Source organism: Solanum lycopersicum, chromosome 6, assembly GCF_036512215.1.
Source record: "Solanum lycopersicum chromosome 6, SLM_r2.1".
NCBI classification, from domain to species: Eukaryota; Viridiplantae; Streptophyta; class Magnoliopsida; order Solanales; family Solanaceae; genus Solanum; species Solanum lycopersicum.
Window position 1 is genome coordinate 2,216,678 of NC_090805.1, and position 20,788 is coordinate 2,237,465.

Genomic DNA, 20,788 nt, shown 5'->3' on the forward strand with positions numbered 1-20,788 from the left:
CGAAAATTCAAGATGGAATATATGTATGCTGATGAAAGATAACAAGTATTCGGTGAGATATTTGAAATATTTGTATATTCGTCCAAACACCACTGTTTGATAAAAGGTTCATCCTAATACTTAAAAAAAAAGATAATATTCATTGGTACAATAGTAATATTTATTACATAATACATACCATCTGAGTGTACATGTATGAAACTCTAGCACTTCTTGCTCATCAATTCTTTGGATGAGTCGAAAGGTTTTTACAGATGGCCAGAACTCAAGCTCTAAAATCAAAACCAAAACAAGGAGCAATTGGAAGTTTGGGATAAGCTTTAGTTGTCACATAGAAACATTTCCAATATACAACACTTTAAAAGGATTGGAATGTTCCAAAACAAACAGGAAATTCTCTCTTTATACAAGTGACATGCTTTTTTTCTACTTTCGGATTGAAAGAAACTCGAAGCTCCGAAGAGGGTCATCACGTGTCCCCTTACGTGAGAATGGTGATGGTTTTGGTTCGATACCTGAATGAATTCTGTGTGTGGTAGACACACGCCCATTGCTTGACACTAGTCTGCTCGATCGACTATCAGTGATGGTGGGATCACCAGAAGAGCTTGGTCTACTGCTAGAAATGGCAGCCCTTTTTGAAGAGCTTCCGTTTCTCAAAGTACGGCCTCTTTCTGAATCAGCTTGCTGCAACATACAAGAAGATTTTATTGATAGTACTACTTAGGCAAAGCATAAAATCCAGACAGCGAAATGCAAAGGCGGAACTAGGAAAATCAAATAAGGGGACTAAAAGCATGCAAAAACACAACACCTGCGAACCTACGACCTAAAGCAATGGAATATTTTGCCACCTATGCTACTACACAAGAAGCTTTCCTTATGTCAAGGGGGAACTAGAACACAGTACGATTTTTTACGAGGAAGATTCAATTGAACCCCCCTCAATACCTCTAGCTCCACCCTGGCTAATGCCAGTTTTTTTGGATGCTCATACCATGAAAGAAATATATATATACATCTATTTCAAAGAAAGGCAGCGCAGTGAAAGAAACATCCCATGTTTATGATGGATCCGAAGAAGGGCTACACCCCAAGAGTGTAATGTAGCCAGTTACCCGCCTACCTTGATGCAAGCATCAGTGGCTGATTCCACACCTCGAACCCGTGACTTGTATGGGGCGCAAGGAGACAAGTAACATATTACAATGAGTTAATAAATTTAGTTTCTCTTCCACAACAATTTTTGTTCAGGATTGAGGTATAGTTATTCTACTATTATTTTAGAAGATAGGGTTAATACACACCTATAAATGAAAAAGTTCTAAGCAGATAGCTAGCTAGTAGTTAGTGGTTACTACTTTTTAAAAAAATACAAAGATTGGCAAGTTACCACATTATGCAAGAACATAGAAGGCAGCTAAAACAGCCCCAACTCTGAATGGAATTGAAAGAAATGGATCTTTTTCTTTCTTAGAAAATAGGGAATGATTACCACATCTTTAGATGAAGTCATGTCCTCTGAAGTCTTTTGTCTGGAGTGTTCCCCATGCTTTCCCGTACCAGAAGCATTCCTTCTAGAAAATGCTTCAACAGCACCAGAAAATCTGTCTCGAATATCTTGTCCGACTGGATTACAGAATTATAAATTTTTTGTCAAGTGTCAATCAATGATAAATTGGCAGAAGCAGCAGTAATGTTGTTCAACTTTAGCATGAGAAGCTCACATATAATATTCATGAAGCATCATAGAAAATCAGAAGTTCCAGCAAGGGGCAGAAAACTTATAATTCATGAAGCAAGGAACACATGTTCCAGGTTATACAATATGCAAAATTTTGAACAAGAACTCATAGATAGGATATAGTTTCTGAACCTTATCTTAACGAAATAAGAGCTAAAAGGCTAAAAACACCTAACATATCACGGTTTTTCAATTTGAACTATACTCTCCTACCTGAACTAACCAACTATTTATCAAATCACACCTCAACTATCAGATTTCTCTTTTCCTACGTGAAACATCACCATCATTTAGGGAGGAAAACGGAGCAATTGATAGTTAAGGTGTGTTTTGATGAATGGTTGGTGATAGTTCAGGTAGGAAACTTGTGCGAGCAAACCTGATAGTTCAGGTATGAAACTCGAAAAAAGGGAATACTTTTAGGTGTGTTTTTGGGTCTTCACTCACGAAATAACTAAAGACCAAAAGGTACTAACCAACCTATTGAAATTTATCTTTAATTAATTAATGGAACTACTAAAAGTAAAGAGTGTAACTTTTGAGAATATCCTACTTCTGTTCAGCTATAATACCTGATGTCCGTCCTGGTCTTTCAGCAGATGGCCCAGCATTTAGTCCGGCACTTCCACCAGGAAGCTGGAAGCAAGAAAATGCACTAGTATCGTTCATAATAACCAAGTAGAGTGAAAAGTAATAATCCGAAGGAACGTTTGAGCAGCACTAACCCGTCCTCTAGAACTGGCACCGATCTGAGGATACTTCAAAATGGTCCAGTCAAAAACATAGTCAAATTGATAACCTGTGTAATGTCATAGATTAAGATTAAGAGACTAAAATACACATCTATAAGGACAAGAATTGAGTAGTTACAATTAGACAACTTTTGGACCCAAATATATGTAAAAAGCGGAGTACTCATTTTGTACTTTTTAGACTGTCCCAAAAGAATGTTATAATTCTTTATTTACAAACAATTTAACTTTAAATTTTCCATTTTATCCTTAATGAGAGGGACTACAGCCACAAAATGTTTGTCTTGTATTAGACCACAATTTTTTTAAAAACTTCCTTTACTTTTTTAAACTTCGTGCCCAGTTAAATACCGCCACATAAATTGGGACAGAAGAAGTATTATTTACCTTCACGAATAAACAAATCTCTGAACAGCCTCTTCAAGTATGAATAGTCAGGCTTATCTTCAAACCGTAACGATCGACAATAGTGGAAGTATGATGTAAATTCTGAAGGATAGGATTTGCATAGCACCTGTTACAGAAATTGAATCATGTGTGAATTGCCTCATCAGATGATTCATATCGCTAGCAGATAATGCAATCAACAGGTGAACAGCCTAAACTAAGGCCATATTTCATCCAAAACCAGCTCAAGATATATTAGGATAGCCAGGATCAATACATTGAGTGATATCTACTTCAAACAGAAACCAGGTTGAAGTGAAGAATTTCTATCATAGCTTGACAAGATAAAATGACACAAGGATGGCTGGGGGTGTCATGATAGATGCTTTCATAATTCAAAAAAGGTGATGATGGTGTCACATAACTAAGATGCTTTGATGATCATAACAAGTACCTCTATTGGAGTTAACATCTTCTTCTCACTGATTTTATCATATTTCTGTTTTTTGGTACCAGCTTTCAGACCCTGCCATGGAAGGCTGAACCAAGAAGGTGTCACCAGGTCAGCAAACAACTCTACAATTTACATCAGGAAGCCACAGAAAGATGCCAAAACGAAAAGGTAAAATTACCTTCCTCTAAGAAAATACATAAGCACATAGCCAAGAGATTCCAAATCATCTCTCCTGCTTTGCTCTGGCCAGGAAAAGAAAACAAATTATGAGTTAGAAATGACTCTAGATCTTCAGTAGTCCCCAGGTTAATTTGACAACCTAAATGATATACACCTACCAACTCCAAGGTGTGTGTTGACACTGGCATAACGAGCTGTGCCGGTCAGATTCTTGTTTTCTCTGGAAGAATATTGGGGAAAAAACACATCAGAGGCATTCCAGGTATGAATGCATCATTGAGGAAAAGAAACAAAGTGAAAAACCAACATTAGATCAATAGAAGATTTTATAACACAAACTAGTAGCGCCAGCCAATTCAACAAGGGGAAAGGGTTAAAAATGCCCTCAGCGTATCGAAAATAGATCAAAAATGCCATCCTTCCACCTATTAGATCAAAAATGCCCTTAGGGTTATTTTTAAGGTTAAAAATGCTCTTCTTTAACAGAATTATAATATGACATAAATAAATTTACAAATTAAACACGTGGCGTTAAAGTATTGGTCCACATGAACTTTTGACCCAACTCAATGGAACTGTACTACCTTTTTTGATATAACCCAACTAATTTTTTTTTTCCAAATCTACTTAATTTATTGAACGGATTTCACCACAGTTGCTTTGATTGAGCGTCAAAGACTGAAATCTATTGGGAACATTGTTGTTGTGGTTTGGATTTAATCCTGGATCGTATAAAATTCTTGTTGCGTACTCATATATGATTGATCAAGAAAACTAGACCTTCGTAGGACAGTCGGACGGACCGTGGTCACGAATATCAATCGATGGTTCCACTGCGGGGATTGTCACCATGTGCAGACGAAGGTTACTGGTGGCACATTGGGATGCAATCAAGTTTTTGGTGGAAGTGAGCACTTGTTCCTCAATAATAAGAAACAGGAAGATGGAAGTCCAATGCAATCATCGATCAAATTCTTTGAGTTGGATAAAAAATTACGTGGACCAATACTTTTATGACATGTGTTTAATTTAAAAATTCATTTATGTCATGTCAAAATTCTGTTAAAGAAGGGCATTTTTAACTTTAAAAATAACCTCAAGGGCATTTTTGATCTAATAGGTGGAAGGAGGGCATTTTTTATCTATTTTCCATGCGTTGAGGGCATTTTTAACCCTTTTCCCATTCAACAATCAATGGTTGCCAAGGCCATCAATAGCAAAGACCTTTCAGTAGGTTCTTTCTTTCAACTAAGACTTGGAAACAAGAAAAAGCTGGCTACAACAAGCTTAATGGGATACAGTAGGAGATTAATCGAATTTCATACTTTACAAATTTAAATCTAGTGAAATCCCATTTTCAGAGAAATTCATTTTTGTACCCTAGTGACTATGTATTTTGAGTAACATCAACAAAGTAGTCATGGCTTAATGATACTAAATTTCTCTCTATGCCCGAACCATCTCAGCCTTGCCTCCCGCATCTTATCCACCACGGAGGCCACTCCCACCTTGTCCCGAATAGATTTGGATCCTATCTATCCTAGTATGCTCTCTCTATATAAAATGAACATATAAAGAAAAGGAAAAAACCAGTAGGCAACAAACATAAATCTTGACAATGGAATATTGCTAGGAACACTAAAAGAGAATCAAAACCCTTTTCCTTATAAAGCAGTGAAATTGGCATCCGGAAAGACAAAACAGGACAACTGCAAGGACCAGTCAAGTAACAAAGTGTGATTACCTGTATGGTATATGCTTGTGAGTCTGTAGGTCCCTATACTTTTTGGCAAGCCCGAAGTCGATGGCATAAACCTGTCATTAGTGTTAGAATCAATTGTATTCCAATATAAGGACTTCCAAATTATGCAACATATCTTTTTCCTTGAAGCTCTTACTTTAGCACTGATATGACATTCAGTGATGTAACTAAAAACTGAACTAGCAAAGAGAGACGTGTACCTATACCAGTTTAGGTTAAGCCATGAAGGAATATTGACATGACATATATTAGAAGCCTTTTCAAATTCTGACAGGACATGAATAAATACCTGATTTGCTTTGCGACCTAGGCCCATTAAAAAGTTGTCTGGCTTTATATCACGGTGGAGAAATCCTCGTGAGTGCATATACTCAACTCTATTAATCTGAAAATGACATACAGCAAGAATATTACATCAGACTCATAATCAATGGTTATAAAGAAGCTAATCTCTGAAAGGAGTGGCATGTCAAAGAAGTACTTACTAGTTGATCTGCAAGCATTAAAACTGTTTTCAAAGTGAACTTCCTATTGCAATAGTTGAAGAGGTCTTCCAAACTTGGTCCAAGAAGGTCAATGACCATCACATTGTACTCAGCCTCAACTCCAAACCATTTGAGATTGGGAATCCCGGCTTCATAATTAATGAAAGAGATAAGGAGTCAATAATCTATTCATCACATTTCCAAAAGATAATTGATTCGATAAAACACATAGAACTAATTAGTTGCTACTTTGATTCTACCAAATATTTTCTAATCTGAATAGACATCATGTAAAAGAAGACAGAAAGTACACAAGTACGTATATAAAAGGGCTCATTCATGCTCATAATTAGGGAAGAAGGGGTCAGTTAATTGAACTACTGACACATAGCATATAATAATACCATCCTTTTCTTTTGATGGTATTCCAGAGTAATCATCACAGTTGCATCATTTATAGAAAGCCCAGGATATGAAAAGGACATGAAGAGAGACTTACTTCCTCCTTGGAGAAGCATATATATTTTTGACTCGTAATGAAGTTGAGGGTGCTTTGTCTTGACAGATTCCTGATAGTTGCAGTAACAAGATAAGATGAACAGTTCCACTAAATAGGAAAGCAATCAATATGTAAGATTTTGGAAGAGTGAAACAATAACCATATGTAAGTGCAATGCAAAATCAGAAGAGTAGTTGCTTCTTACCATTTTAGTGCTATAACTTTTTTAATAATAATAGAAGAGGAACTAAATGGCATATCAATAATTCAATCAATCAACTACAACTCAATCACAAGATAGTTGGGGTCGACTATATGAATCATCTTTTTATTTGGATGAGTACGAATCATCTTTTTATATGTTCCCTTATATTTTGACTCATTTCATTCCAATTTGAATAATTTATGTTGGTGGTTCTCTATATTTCATACTCTAATCTCTACACAGATTTTAGAGTCTCTACCCATTGTGTTGTATTCAGTCTGCCATAACTACATAAACATAATGTAGCAACAACTGAATGGCATGAACCAAACACTAAGCAGCGAAAATTAACATTCACTCCATTTTAATTTTGTTTGTCTTACTTTCTTTTTTAGTCTATTGTTAGAAGAACGCCTAATTTGGCAACTCTTGAATTCCAACATCCAACGTGACATTTTTAAAACCACACGATTAAAGAACATTTTGGTTGATTGTACATATCTTTACTTTAAGACCATAAGATTCAAAAGTCTCTTTATTTTCTTAAACCCCATGCACAGTCAAACTAAGACAAACAAATTGGAACAGAGGGAGTAAGAATGGGCAACTAGAGACAATACCAGCTTAATGGCAACTTCTTCTCCATTCTGTATATTCACACCTGAACCAATAAAGCAGCAAGAAGCAGAAGAAATAAGCAACACAAAAGAGTAGCTAAATAAACTTCTCAAATAACACAACATTAAAAGCAAAGAAAATGGAGTTGACCATAGAATCAATTCTACCAAGTGACATACCTAAATAAAGCTCACCAAAAGAACCACTCCCAATCTTCCTTCCAAGCTTAAACCTCCCACTCACAACATGATCCATGTTGATTTCAAAAACCCCACTTAAGAAATTTCACCAAAAACAACAATTTCAACTGCCAAAATAATTAATTCACTCAAATTTTCATCCACTTAGATTGGTCAAAAAATCCCAGCAAATCCAACAAACAAATTAACCCCATCAAAATTACTCATACATCTATCCAATTACCACCCCTAGAGATCAAAATCAATTTAAAGTTCACAACTTTCAAAAAAAAAAAATGAAAGCCTAAAAATCATCAATCAAAATTTGAAGAAAATTATTGTCCAGCTACATCCTTCTACAAATACCAACACCCATCATCTCCAAATAACCCAACAATGAATAAAAACCCTATCTTTACAAGAAAAAATCACCCCATTAATAAAAAAAAACAATCTTTCTGCAACCCCAGATGCACAAATTTTTAAAAATGTGTATTTGGTGTTCTTAAGCTCCTGTTGACAGCTGAAAATCAATAACAAAAAAAAAAGTCAAGAATTCTTGCAATGGAGAAAAAAAAAGAGATGGCACAAATGAGGGAAGATTGAGAAGAGAGAGAAAGATTTTCAGAAAAAGTAGAAACAAATTTAATTTTGTGGAAAAGCAAGCAGCACACAGAGAGAGAAGAAGGATTGATTTTGAATTATTTAATATTCTTTTGTTTGTATCTTCTACTCTTATTTTTTTCTCTTCTGTTTGTTTAACGTAATTTCATAATGTATTATTATTATATATTATATTATAATACAAATAGATAAAAAAGAAATATGAAACAAAATATGTTATAAATTCAACTTATTAAAAAATATAATTTTAGAAAGGAGAATATAAAAATTATAGATTAGATAAAAGGTTAGTATATAATTAAGTGTTGTCTCATTTTTTACAAGAATTTACTCTGTTAGAGTCAATAATATCGTATATATTATAATAAAAATATTAGTTTTATTTATGTAGTTTCTTGCTTTTGATTATTTGTTAACATATATTATTTGTAATATTTCGATTGTCTTATCATTTTAATTATTGATGTGGTTGCTCATAATGAGTTGTACTTCTTTTCTCGTTAGTTGTTTTATTTTTTTTCATTTTCATCTTTTTATAATTATTTTGATTTATTATACTTGAGTCGAAAGTTTTTTGAAATAATATTTTAAGAGTAAAATCGTCTATGTACTATGAACACCCTCTTCAAAATTTATTGATGAAATTACTTAAATATATTGTTGTTGTTAGAAATATCTATCTATAATAACATATGATAAATATAAATGAAGGATATTAATTAGTATATATAATAAAAGATTTTGAGTGATTATTAATTTATAATTGCTTGCAAATGATGATTTGGTGAAAGGTTTAATGGTTTGGGTGTGTTTGCCGTTTGGTGAGAATTGGAAAAAATAGTCAAAGGAAAATGTTCTTTTTTTTTAAAAAAAAAAGTGAGTTTTGTTTTATTGAAAGATATGATAAAATAACTTTTTTTTTGTTATTATATTTTTATCTGATATTTATATTGGAGTCTGACTAAATTTAAATTTGTAATTATTCTTAAGATATTGCTTCCAACAAGATTTTTAATATTTCCAAAACTTAAATCTAAGACCTCCGATTAAGTATGACGGGATCTCAACCATAAGTCTATAACCTAAGTTAATTCTAGGATTTCACAAGTAAGTAAAGAAAATATCATTCGAAGAATATTTATATGTAATCTATCAAAGTGCTATAAAAAGTAAGATGAGATACGGAAGTGTTGGTTCGAGGATGACAAAAGTGGAGCGGTCAAAAGTTCAGAGTTAAAGATATTTGATGAGTAAAAAGAAAATAATAAACTTGAAATCTCAATTAAATAATAATTAATTGATACATATATTTACATTACTTTATAACTTAAATTTAACAAATTTGTAAGATTTAATGTGAATGTCGAATGCAAGTTAATGTGTACCGTATTTTTTAAATACTAAACTTTAATATCTCCATTATTAAAATAATTATTTATGGTTAGTGTTGTCATGTCTTTAAAAAAAAAATTGCATTATCAGAAATTCAATAAATGTCATCATTAGGTGTCTTAGGTCTATTTTGATATTGATAATTCATAAATTTGAATTCATATGGAAAAATTTTATTGCCAAAAATATTTATTTAAATATGGAAAAATACTTATTCTCATTATAATCTTTTACAATTAGAAAATATAACATATGTATAATTTATTTGTTTTAATTATTACATTTTATATTTTAATTTCCGACCTAATGGTTGGTATTATTCGATTAATTGATATTCGTGCTTAAAAAATCCATCAACTTTTAAATCATGGATTTTGTTAACTTATATTGTTGTATTTACTGTAGCAAAATTAGTTTTTAGCGATAGTAAGTATATACATTTATAAAGAGTGTTAAAGACTTTAACGATATTAGTTAATTTGCATTAGGTCAATATCATTATAGGTTTTAAGAACATTTACTAAAGAACGTTAATAACTGCTAAAAACATATATTTAGTGACAATTTGACTATTACCATTAATTTATGATTTAGTGCTTATATATCATAATTAAAATGCTTTGTTGTGTTTTAGTTATAACGTCTTTCTTTGATTAACCATCTGAAATTTTTTATCGAGATTTGGTTAAATTAGATTTACATTAATTAAAAAATTCATTTTGAGGGCAACATATTTTTTTTTCCACAGATAATTCTATATCTAGACTCGAACTAAAAATCTAAGATATATAATGAATAAATACTTTTCGCTCCATCACAATCTCCGGCAAAGACCTGCACACTTTGTTGTATCTTAGTTGTTACATCTTCTTATCCCATCAAATATGTCTATTTTGTTGAATACACCTCACCAAACTATTAGCCCAACATTTTTCTTGTATATAATAACTAACAATAATACCAACAACAACAATTTAAGCTAATTCCTTGCTATAAACATATGATAGTCGATATTCACTGTTTTGATTAATATCACATTGTTCTGATTAATATCACACTGTTATATGGGGATTTTCCATTTTCAAAACTTGAATATGAGACTTCTGGTTAAGAGATGAAAACTAGCATGTAAACGTCATTCTTTGGATGTTAAACTCTGATTATGACACTAATTCCAAAAGAATATTAATTTACAATATCAAACATGTCAATTATTACATCTAAATCTTGTAAACAAAATTGTAAATTACAATCAATGGTTGAAAAATGACTTGTTTCAAGTAGACAATCTATTTCTCTCAAAATCTTTTAATTCAATAAATAGTTATTTCAGATCAAATAGACTCTCTAACTTACTGTCAAAAACTTGTACTAATTCGCGCTGCTGATCAGGTTTAAGGAGAACGTGTAGCTATATTCTGCTTTTTCAGAAACTCGTACGTTGCTGAGGCAAGAGATTCAAGCAACTCCTCATCGTTGATCATGAGTTCTCTTCTGATGTTTCTGACTCGTTCCCTGTTGAATCAAAGACAAAATTTACAAGATTACACTTCACTGAAGTTTCCAAATCGAAACAGTGTGTTGTTTTAGCCAGGAGGTCAAAAGTTCAAGTCGTGGAAACATACTGTGTTGCAGAAATGCAAGATAATCGGTACAATGGACCTAATGTGGTCCCCGACCTTTCACTAGACCCCATGCATTATATGAGCATAGTGCATCGGGTTGCCCTCTTTTAATCTAACGTTCAAGAGTTGAAGCAAAAGGAAGAATAGTAGAATGCGCCCCTCATAACGAGTGTTGCATGTCAAGCAAAAGGCAATACAAGACGATGACAACAACAACACACCCAGTGTAATCCCACAAGACACAAGTGAGATCTGGGGAGGGTGGAGTATACACAACCTTACCCCTACCTTGTGAAGGTATAGAGATTGTTTCCGTTAGACCCTCACCAAGACTCATTTGACAGACAACTTCCGTTTAATTCACAGAAAATCTAGCGTACAAGAAGAGAAAGAACTCCAAATAGAATCAAGTGAGACTAAGTTGTATCGATAAAAGGATAGAGAAGTATTACCAAACAATGATTTAATTGTTGGTTTCTTGGGCTTGCCAGTTGTTTTCTCCAGATCAACTGTCAAAAAACAAAAAGAGACATCGAAGTCAATGATGATCATAGATATCAGCCAGTCAAAGCTATATAAGGGTAATTATACCAGAGAAACACTTGAAACATCTAGAAGTTAACGTACACAACGACGAACAAAAATAAAAGAAGGTAAATGCAAAGCAACTAATTATCCTTTGTACTCATGATGTCCGAGACGTTTGAGGGCTCTCAGATATCATATTACTGAGAATTGAATGACGAACAACCACAGGGGAACGTAAACTTGGCATGAAAGGCAAGTAAGCACTCAAACTTTGAGAGTGCTCATCTAGATACCTCAACTTCGTCTCAATTGGCAACTAACACTCCAACTTGTCCTCACTGTATCTCGTGGAGACCCAATGCTGACGTTCACATAAATTTTGGAGGTGTTTTGATGATCATTTTGTAAGTTGGAATGTTCAACTGACATAGTGGAGACGAGTTGAGGAGACTAGATGTTTATACTCAAAGTTTGAGCGTTTAGTTGCTAGTTGAGAAATAAAAGCAGCAAACAGCTACGAGAAGAAATTAACAAAACAAGGTTCAACCATGTAATGTACCTTTAAAATTAGAACCTCACTATGTTATTGTGTTTTGATCTCATGAAACTGGATACCTGTCTTACTCATCCTAACGTCTACTTCTAGCTGCCAAATGTGATACCATACTCTAACGACAATATTTCCAAACTAGAATCAGGTCACAACAGCAAGTATTTCGAAAAAAATTTAGCAGGTCCACGAGAGCAAAAGAAACAATCAGTTTTAAGAGAAGTCCATCCATGAAAAAGTGAGAATACAAAATGGTTATTAACTTCATATATTTAATTGTTCCATCCTTTCCTTTTCACAGTCCTCTCAATTTCTTCTGCTTGAATGTGTGGGTTAAAGTTACGATTCCAATTTACACATGTGACATATTGGACATTAAGCTTGATATTTTTCAGATGTTATTAGAGGAGCATGATTAATTGGACATGCGTACGGAGAAGCAGAGATGAAGAAAGTACCCATTCCAGGCACTTGACAATCATTCACGACTTTGAAATTCTTGTACGTGTACCCGACAAAGTTAATGTCCTTAGACGAGAGCATCTGTACAAATGATGGGTAAGAATAAGATAAATAGGAATTACCAAGGGTCACCCAAGAAACTGTAAAAACCTTGAGAATGCACATCTAGACACCTCAACTAGTCTCCACTGTGTTAATTGAACACTCCCGAATTAGAAAATGGTCATCTCGGCACCTCCAAGGTGCATATGCCACATCAGCATGGGGTGTCCACGAGACACAATGGGTTCAGTTGAGGTGTCTACATGTGCATTCTCAAAGTTGGAGTGTTTATTTGTCAGTTGAGCTCAAGCTAAGGTGTATATTTATGTATTATGCCTAAATAAAATGTAAAATCAAATGACATGTCCACATAATAATGAGAATGAATACCTTTCTCCACGGACCAGATCTTGACGTACTCTGAGAATGAGATTCAGACTGCAACCCAACCAAAATATTTCATAAATGAGTGAAATAATTATAACTAAAAGTTTAAGAGAATGATGCACAGGGATACCTCTTCAAACTTTTCAAAATTTTGGGTGTCCAATTCATCATTGACTTCAGGAATGAAAGCAGCTTCCATCTGATATATTTTATCCCAATCTATCCCTTTAAACCACGGGTGGACCTGAGCGGTGAAAAAGGAAATAGAGAAAAGAAACCACGAGGTTACGGTTGCAGTTAACCCCTAGATCTAATGCAGGAACATAGCTTAAGACACACCAGAACAACACCTTTATTTCATCTGTGCCGTTGGAACCAAGTCTCTCGGTGACATTGCAAAGAAGTTTGCTTGTAATATCTTTGGCCTCTCGAGATAGCTTTACTTCTTCAGGAAACTTTAAATGATTTTTCCAGTTAACTATCTGCATATGCAATGGTAATCTTTGAGATGATACAATTATGTGGGAGCTTTCATGTAGTATTCGGTGAAGAGAGAAAACTATTTGAAGAATCAATAGAATCTATTTTATTTTATTTAGAGTTGATGGTAAAACACACATCTAAATTATCACTTTTTCGCGAGTTTCATTCTCAACTATCCATTGTTCTATTTACCTAAACTATCACCTTTTGGCAGTTTCATATTGTTGAATTGGCCAAATATTTGTTCACAATCGACACAAGAGCATGTAGGCCAACTCAGCATCGAGGTGTGTTTAAAAACAAAGAGAGTGATACTTTAGGTAGATAAAGAGAAAAAAAATAGATAGTTGAGGTATGAAAATCGCGAAAAACTGATAGCTTAGATGTGTTTTTGACATTTAACTTTTTATTTTATAAGGAGAACCAATAGAATCTAAGCATCATGCAAGCCAAAAAGAAACAAATGATGGAACATATACAGGTGGTCATGATTGATCACCTTCCTACAAGTTGACATGGGATCATCAGAATAGAAAGGCGGATAACCGATGAGCATTTCATACATAATAGCACCAAGCGACCACCTGCAGAATAAAATCGAATCTTACAGCAAATGGATACAAAGAGGCGAAACATATAAAGCATATGGACTATCCTCCCTTAAAATGAAAAAAAAAAGCAGAAAAGAAAAAGAGAGAAGAGAACGAGGCGAGAGTGAATTGAAGAGATTGGGAGTAACGGGTGAAAGAACGACTAGAAATTTTACAACAAGAGCTATTACTTTGAAGGACACAAGATCAAAGTTCCCCAAAATATTAGCAAAAATGTGCATTCAAAGTCCTCATCATAAAATAAAGAAGTGTACTAACCAGTCACATTCCATTCCATAACCTTTCTTCTGCAGGACCTCTGGAGCAATATAGTCTGGTGTACCCACTGTAGAATAAGCCTGGATTATGCAAACAACTTGAATTAAATATATGAAGAGAACAGCTTAAGCGAACAATCAAAATCTTAACAAAAAACCACATAAAAGAATGCTCATGTGTAAGTCAGCAAGTTAACAGACAACAACTGTTTAAGTTTCATTACCGACCAGAGAATGACATGCTCCAATAAGATGTGAAGTAGTGTCTGCTGGAAATCTTACAGAAAATACTTGACCACGAAAACTGTTAAGTATTCATGAAAAACTTGAGTTGTGTCAAAGACACTGTCCTTAAGGATATTTCACCTAGTATAGGTGTATCCCGAAAGATTCAACAAGCTCTTCTAGTATAAAAACGAGGAGCACAAATTACCATAAAGAAGAAACTCAACACAACAATAGAATATGGGGGAAAGAACTTACACTCCATTTACTCACTAAACGACCACATGAGTGTGTAAATATATATAATTAGGTTTAAACAAACATCTCATCAAATAACGAAGATGTCCCAACGGTTTAAGAAGACTAATAGCCATTAAGAGACTAAGATTTGATGGCTAATTATGAAGAATAAACGCAGTAAATACAAGAAATGGAAAATGTACAGTGAATGAGAATACCCACATGGGGATAAACTTACAAGCATCCTCCTATTTTTCTGCCAGTTTTCTAGCTGCTCTTGCTGAGTGCGTTTGGGAGCCGTGGGGCTTTCACTCTTGGAACCTCCATTGGCACCATCCCCCACTGAGAAATCCTTCTCTTCAAGAGTACTGCAGTCTAAAGGCTTACATAGTCCAAAATCTGATAGTTTTAAATGACCATATCTATCGAGTAGCAGGTTATCAGGCTTAATGTCTCTGTAACAAATAAAAGGTGGCTGCACAAAGTTAGTGTGTTTTAAAGAAATCGGAACAAATGAATAACCTGTTTATCCAAAGCTTCCAAAATCTGCTTAGTTTGAAAAGCGTTTTTTGTCAGAACTGCTTTTCCACAAGGTACTTATGGAGAGAGTAGCAATTTGCATTTGATTAATTAATTTGAAAAGCACTTTTGCAATATTAGAGCAGTACTTTGTGCTTGGTCAATGTTCCAAAAGTGTTTTAATAAAAAAGCTAGTTGTTTTAGCTTCCGAAAAACAGCTTTTCTTACTACTCAAAGTCTCAAGCACACTTATTTTTTTCTAAAATAAGCATTTTTTGTTAAGAAAAGAACACTTTCAACTTCTCCGAAGCTTGTCCAAACAGGCTGGTAAATACAAAGCATAACATATGACATTCAGGTATAAGATCAAATCTCCACCTGTGTACATAGTTATGTTTATGGATAGATTCAATTGCTAAAACAGTTTCTGCAACATAAAATCTGGCTTCATCTTCAGTCAATATATCCTTCCTCATGAGTAGTGTCATCATATCCCCACCGGGTAGATATTCCATAACAAGATACAGATAATCGTCATCTTGGAAAGAATAATACAGTTTGACAATGCAATCACTGTCCACCTCCGCAAGAAGATTCCTTTCAGCTTTCACATGCTCAACCTAATATGAAAAGCTAAGGACTTGGTAAATATAGTGGTAGAATTGGGAGTTGCATTTGATGATCATACAATCACGTACCTGTCCTCTACGAAGCATTTCTGATTTCTTTAGCTTCTTCATTGCATATACCTGACCACTTGTTTTTTCTCTACAAATTCTGACCTGTAATAATAGAGAAACCAATCATGCAGATTGGCTTTTTTTTCCGACAAAGAACTAAGCCTTAAGTACCATTACAAGCATGGCATTAACAACATATATAACCTGTAAATATTAGTACCACAAATATACCTCAAGGGATATAGACAAATGCAGGAAATTAGTACCATAAACCACAAATATAAATTGCATTGCCACAACATATAATCCTTCGACGCTAGTAGCCGTAGTTCCGTAGTGTCATGTACTTCAATTGTTGTATTATTTTGTTGTAGTTATTGTCCTTTTGCCAGAATATTTTGTCTTTCTTCCTATAATATTTTGTTATGGCTTCTTTACTTCTGCTATTTCTTTTTCCTTGAGACGAGGGCTTATTGAGAACCACCTCTTTACCTCCAAGATAGGGAGGGGGTAAGGACTCTCTCAAGACCCTATTTGTTGGGCATTGGATATGTTGTTATTGTTATGACATATTACAAAAGAGATTCTCGATACTGACGCCTTAAAATATTCAGATGATTCACCGTGAGGAGCATTAACATGCAATTATCGACAATGTTTTTTCGGAGCATTGGGAAATAGGGAGGTCTAAGATTTATTATTTTTACATCCGAATGTTTAACTTCCAAATGCAGAGTTAAGGCAAAAAGGGAGGATCAGGAGAACAGAAAATTACACTAGTAACAGAATAAATATTATACTAGGAACAGATGCGTGAACAAGGAACTTAGATGTTTTTGATAGAAACATTACCTCTCCAAATGCACCCTTTCCGATCATCGTTAATAATTCAAAATCATCAGCTCCCATTTTATGCCTCTGGAGTCGCATGTATTCAGTTTCCTTCTTTTCCAAAAATTTCAGTAGGTTAGTTTGATCTTCCTGTGAGACATCGGCATCTGCCAGCTTTTGTTCTAGTAAAACTCGACTGCAGGCCAAATGAGAACAAGGAAAGAAATCGAAATTAAAGCATTATAGAATGCAGAAATTTCAAATATGTCAATAGTATAGTTGTTGAATAGAAAAATCCCGTAAAGCTCAGTCTAGTTATAATATAATGAGGCTAACCAATCATGCAGAGTATTTCAAAGGAATAGCTGGTAGTAACATCTTTAATATTGCTATATTGAACATGATATAATTTTCTTGCAGTCTCTTTGCTATGTTTGAAGTTGGCTAAATTGTTCCGCCACAACTATTTGAGAAGTTCGACTATTTCACAATATATCAGTTATACAAGAGTTACAATGATATACTCCCTCCATTTCAGTTTAATTGTCTAGTTTTGACTTGACACGGAATTTAAGAAAGTAAAGAACACTTTTGAATCTTGTGGTCGTAAACTAAAGATATGTTGAATGTACCAAAATGACTTTTTAATCTTGTAGTCTTAAAAATGTCATGTGGAAAGTTGAAACTAAAGAGTCGTCAAGAAAAGAAAGAAACATTCTTTTAAACGGACTAAAAAGGGTATTAAGACAATAAATTGAAACGAAGGGAGTAACATTTAAATCAAGAAAACAGCATGCCCATATCTGAATCTAGATTCAAGTGTTGATTTTCAACTCATCACGGCAACTGAATGCCTCTCCGTCTTTTGAGGAACATGTCTCACATGAAATTAAGGTACAAAATAATGTTGCGTAAAGGAAAAAGTCTAGAAACTAAAGGGAAGTCGTAAGACAAAAGTAGCATCTATTGTCGTACCGCTCTTTTCTCTCCTGCAAATTTTTCATCTGCTCCTTGTAATGTTTCTCAATGTATTGTTTTGCTGCAGCAACCCTTTGCTTTGTTATATTGGAAGCCTCTTCGGCTGACGGTGGCTTGCCATCACCGGCCATTGGATCCTTCTTGGTTGATGACAATTTTTGGAACCAACCTCTTGCTGAATCCATTCACATATCCTCAGCACATGAAGCAACACATAAGGAATACTCGGACCAGATACTCATTGTAATCCGACTTACAATCATACCCCCGAAGTGAAAACCTATTAACAAATTGTTGAACAAACACACAAGCAAATGCATAAAATTAACAAGTAAATGCAGAATATACCAAAGTCATCTATTCTTTTGACAATAAAGAGCAGTTAAACCCAACTTTTTGTTTAGGATTCAGTGCCGAACATATCAAAGTCATCTGCTTTTGACAGTAACATTATTCAACTCTAAATATTTTTGTTCCACCGAGATCAAGATTTCATTTCGAACCATCATAATTACCAAATACACATATAGGAATCAACTCAGAGCATACCAAAGCCATCTTTTTTATCATTGGTTAGATCCAATTTTAGTCTGGTTTTCCACCAAAATAAGATATTACCAAACACAGAACCTCAATAAAACATATCATGACAAAATAATAAACTATTCCATTCATAAACGTACTCAATATGATTATGAAAGTAGCACATTCGATCCAATCCAATCTTCGTTAATGAGGTGATTTTCATCAAAGATTAAACATTTCTTGCAAATTAAAACAACCCCACCAAGAAAATGAAGAATCTTGCAAACTCATAGTCAAACTATAAGTGCATACAAAGTCATCTTCTTTTATCATTAGTTAAATGCTAAACATACCAAAATCAAGATATTCCCAAAATAGAGCCTCAAAAAAACATATAATGATAGAGTAACAAAACTATTCTTCCCATTAAGATACTTAAAATATGATTGTAGCAGTAGCTGATCCAATCCAATCATCGGGAATGAAGTGATTTTCATCAAAGATCAAAACTTTCTGGCAAATCGAAAAAAATCCAGAAAGGAAAATAAACAATCACTTGAGATTATGAGTTCATGCAAATTTGGTTAACTTTTCACTCTCTTTTGAAAAATCAAAACAAAATACTCACACCCACATTGTGTTTGTTTCATACACAAAAAAGGAATTCATATATCCAATCTACATATTTCGGACCTTAATTATGAGATTAGGTTGGGTTTGTTGTATTGTGATCCAAAAATCATAAACTATAAACTAAAATCCTGACTCTACCTCTGAATCCAATCATCATCGGTACGAGATGATTTTCATCAAAGATCAAAACATTGTTTCATATCAAAACAAACCCACCAAGGAAAAAAGAACAATCTTGCAAACTCACATTCATTGTTGAGTATCTTGAAAGTTCATAATACATAAATATGTTTGTTTAACTTGACTTCAGTTAGCATTTATGTCCTCAACTTAGGATGTGCACAACTAGACATTCTACATGACATACTACACGTAGAATGCCACATAGGACACAAAATTGTCCTATAGGATGCCACGTAGGACGAATGTGCATATTTGTTCAATTTTATACAAGTTTAAGTGTCTATATCTGCACACACAAAGTTTAACAGCATAGATGTCAGCTGAAGGCAAGTTAAATGGTATACATAACTTTTTAACTCTATTTAGAAGAAATCCAAACAAAATACCCAACACCCAGACCAGTCATCACACTTGTCTCATACCCAAATGAAGAATTCATAAATCCAATCTCCACATTACAAAAAGAATATGAAAAAAAAAGAACCAAAATAGATTGTGATTCAGAAACCATAAACTAAAAATCCTGACTCCACCTCTCGCTTCTAAATCCGAGATCATCACTAGTACAGATACAATCTTCATCAAAGATCAAAACTTTATTTCAAGTCAAAGCAAACCCACAAAGGAAAATTACCAATCTTGGAAACTCACATTTCAAAATGACAAATTTTTACACCAAACCAAAAAATACAAACTTCCCCACATGATTTAATAAAAAGCATAGCATAAAAAAAATTAAGTAACATAAATGCAAAACAATATTTGAGCTTACCCACAAATCTTTTGAGATGGAGAAGAAGATTGAGAGATACAATAATATTCAGATTGATTAAAAATGGTGTAAAATTTTTCTTTGTTTATATATATATGAATATGGACAAATAGAATTTGTATTATTATGTAGTAATTTTTTCTCTTTTTTTTTTTTGTTGTTATTTTTTTTTTTTTTTTTTGAAGTAAGAAGTAAAAAATGGGGAAAAGAAGAAGAAGACAGTTAACCGGCAGTTTCTCTGGTTACAAGTGATTTTGGTAAGCTATTGGATCAGCTTTCTCCCCTTTCCTATTTATTCTTTTTCTCGATATCTGTGTCACTCGTTAATAGTTGAGCGTGTTTATATTAGGTATATGATATAAATGTATTTTATAACTTAATTTTAGCTAATGAAATAATCGCTTGAATTTATATAAAGTTGAACAAATAGACATATAGGATAAGTGTGTTTGTTTGTTTAACTTTTGATGGTTTATCTGTCTACTTATATATGCACATTTAAAATTAGAGGGTAGTACAAATAGTTCAAATAACCGATTTTAGAATATAAAAAACATATATGTGTTTTTTTATTAAATAGTTTCACGGCAACTATTTTGTCTCGCTTTTTCAATTTTTTTTATTTAAAGAAACTTTGAGAAGTAATAAAATTTGTGTTTTTTTAGAAGCGAAATGGTCCGGTGAATTCTTATACTTGTATCTGTTTGTATTCTGAATCCTTCTACTTATCTATTTGTCATCTGGACCCTTAGACTCAGTAAAACACAATATATCGGACCCTCCTCATCATTGACCATGCTTATGTGGCTTTAAGATGGGTGAGTTGGCGAATGTGTGTGATTTCACACTCCTTAACGCGAGTGAATAGTATTTTTGGATAAAAAAATCAAAATTATATAATAAATAAATTTTAAAAATTAATTAATTAAAAATTTCTTCTTCTTCATCAAATATCCCATCCTTTTCCCCATTTTCA

General features: G+C 33.6%; 2 protein-coding genes across 2 annotated transcripts; both read right to left on the reverse strand.

Moving 5' to 3' along the window:
* Positions 1–95: 95 nt before the first annotated feature.
* LOC101267121 (casein kinase 1-like protein 10) lies at positions 96–8,028 on the reverse strand. Its single transcript, XM_004240444.5, has 14 exons — positions 7,266–8,028; positions 7,089–7,129; positions 6,264–6,333; positions 5,765–5,913; positions 5,569–5,664; positions 5,262–5,332; positions 3,676–3,737; positions 3,516–3,579; positions 3,338–3,422; positions 2,884–3,010; positions 2,470–2,543; positions 2,317–2,380; positions 1,496–1,629; positions 96–687 (listed from the first exon to the last, which is right to left on the reverse strand). Exons 1-14 carry the CDS (start codon positions 7,339–7,341, stop codon positions 427–429), a joined length of 1,374 nt encoding a protein of 457 aa, XP_004240492.1. The 5' UTR covers positions 7,342–8,028; the 3' UTR covers positions 96–426.
* Positions 8,029–10,419: 2,391 nt separating this feature from the next.
* LOC101267610 (uncharacterized) lies at positions 10,420–20,078 on the reverse strand. Its single transcript, XM_004240445.5, has 14 exons — positions 19,813–20,078; positions 17,697–17,979; positions 16,743–16,917; positions 15,909–15,992; positions 15,589–15,830; positions 14,930–15,146; positions 14,228–14,307; positions 13,858–13,942; positions 13,226–13,357; positions 13,006–13,119; positions 12,879–12,926; positions 12,443–12,527; positions 11,359–11,415; positions 10,420–10,796 (listed from the first exon to the last, which is right to left on the reverse strand). The coding sequence occupies exons 2-14, from the start codon at positions 17,882–17,884 to the stop codon at positions 10,762–10,764; spliced, it is 1,542 nt and encodes a 513-aa protein (XP_004240493.1). The 5' UTR covers positions 17,885–17,979; positions 19,813–20,078; the 3' UTR covers positions 10,420–10,761.
* Between the last annotated feature and the right edge of the window lie 710 nt (positions 20,079–20,788).

What these genes read in the sequence shown, in the direction of transcription:
- LOC101267610 (XM_004240445.5), bottom strand. Translation starts at nt 17,884, where the DNA reads ATGGATTCAGCAAGAGGTTGGTTCCAAAAATTGTCATCAACCAAGAAG. An exon ending in ACGGCACAGATGAAATAAAG is followed by an intron (nt 13,120 to 13,225) that starts GTGTTGTTCTGG and finishes TTCACCGCTCAG; the next exon opens with GTCCACCCGTGGTTTAAAGG. An exon ending in AACAATTAAATCATTGTTTG is followed by an intron (nt 10,797 to 11,358) that starts GTAATACTTCTC and finishes TTGATTCAACAG; the next exon opens with GGAACGAGTCAGAAACATCA.
- LOC101267121 (XM_004240444.5), bottom strand. Translation starts at nt 7,341, where the DNA reads ATGGATCATGTTGTGAGTGGGAGGTTTAAGCTTGGAAGGAAGATTGGG. An exon ending in CACAAGCATATACCATACAG is followed by an intron (nt 3,738 to 5,261) that starts GTAATCACACTT and finishes ATATTCTTCCAG; the next exon opens with AGAAAACAAGAATCTGACCG. An exon ending in GTGCCAGTTCTAGAGGACGG is followed by an intron (nt 2,381 to 2,469) that starts GTTAGTGCTGCT and finishes TCTTGCTTCCAG; the next exon opens with CTTCCTGGTGGAAGTGCCGG.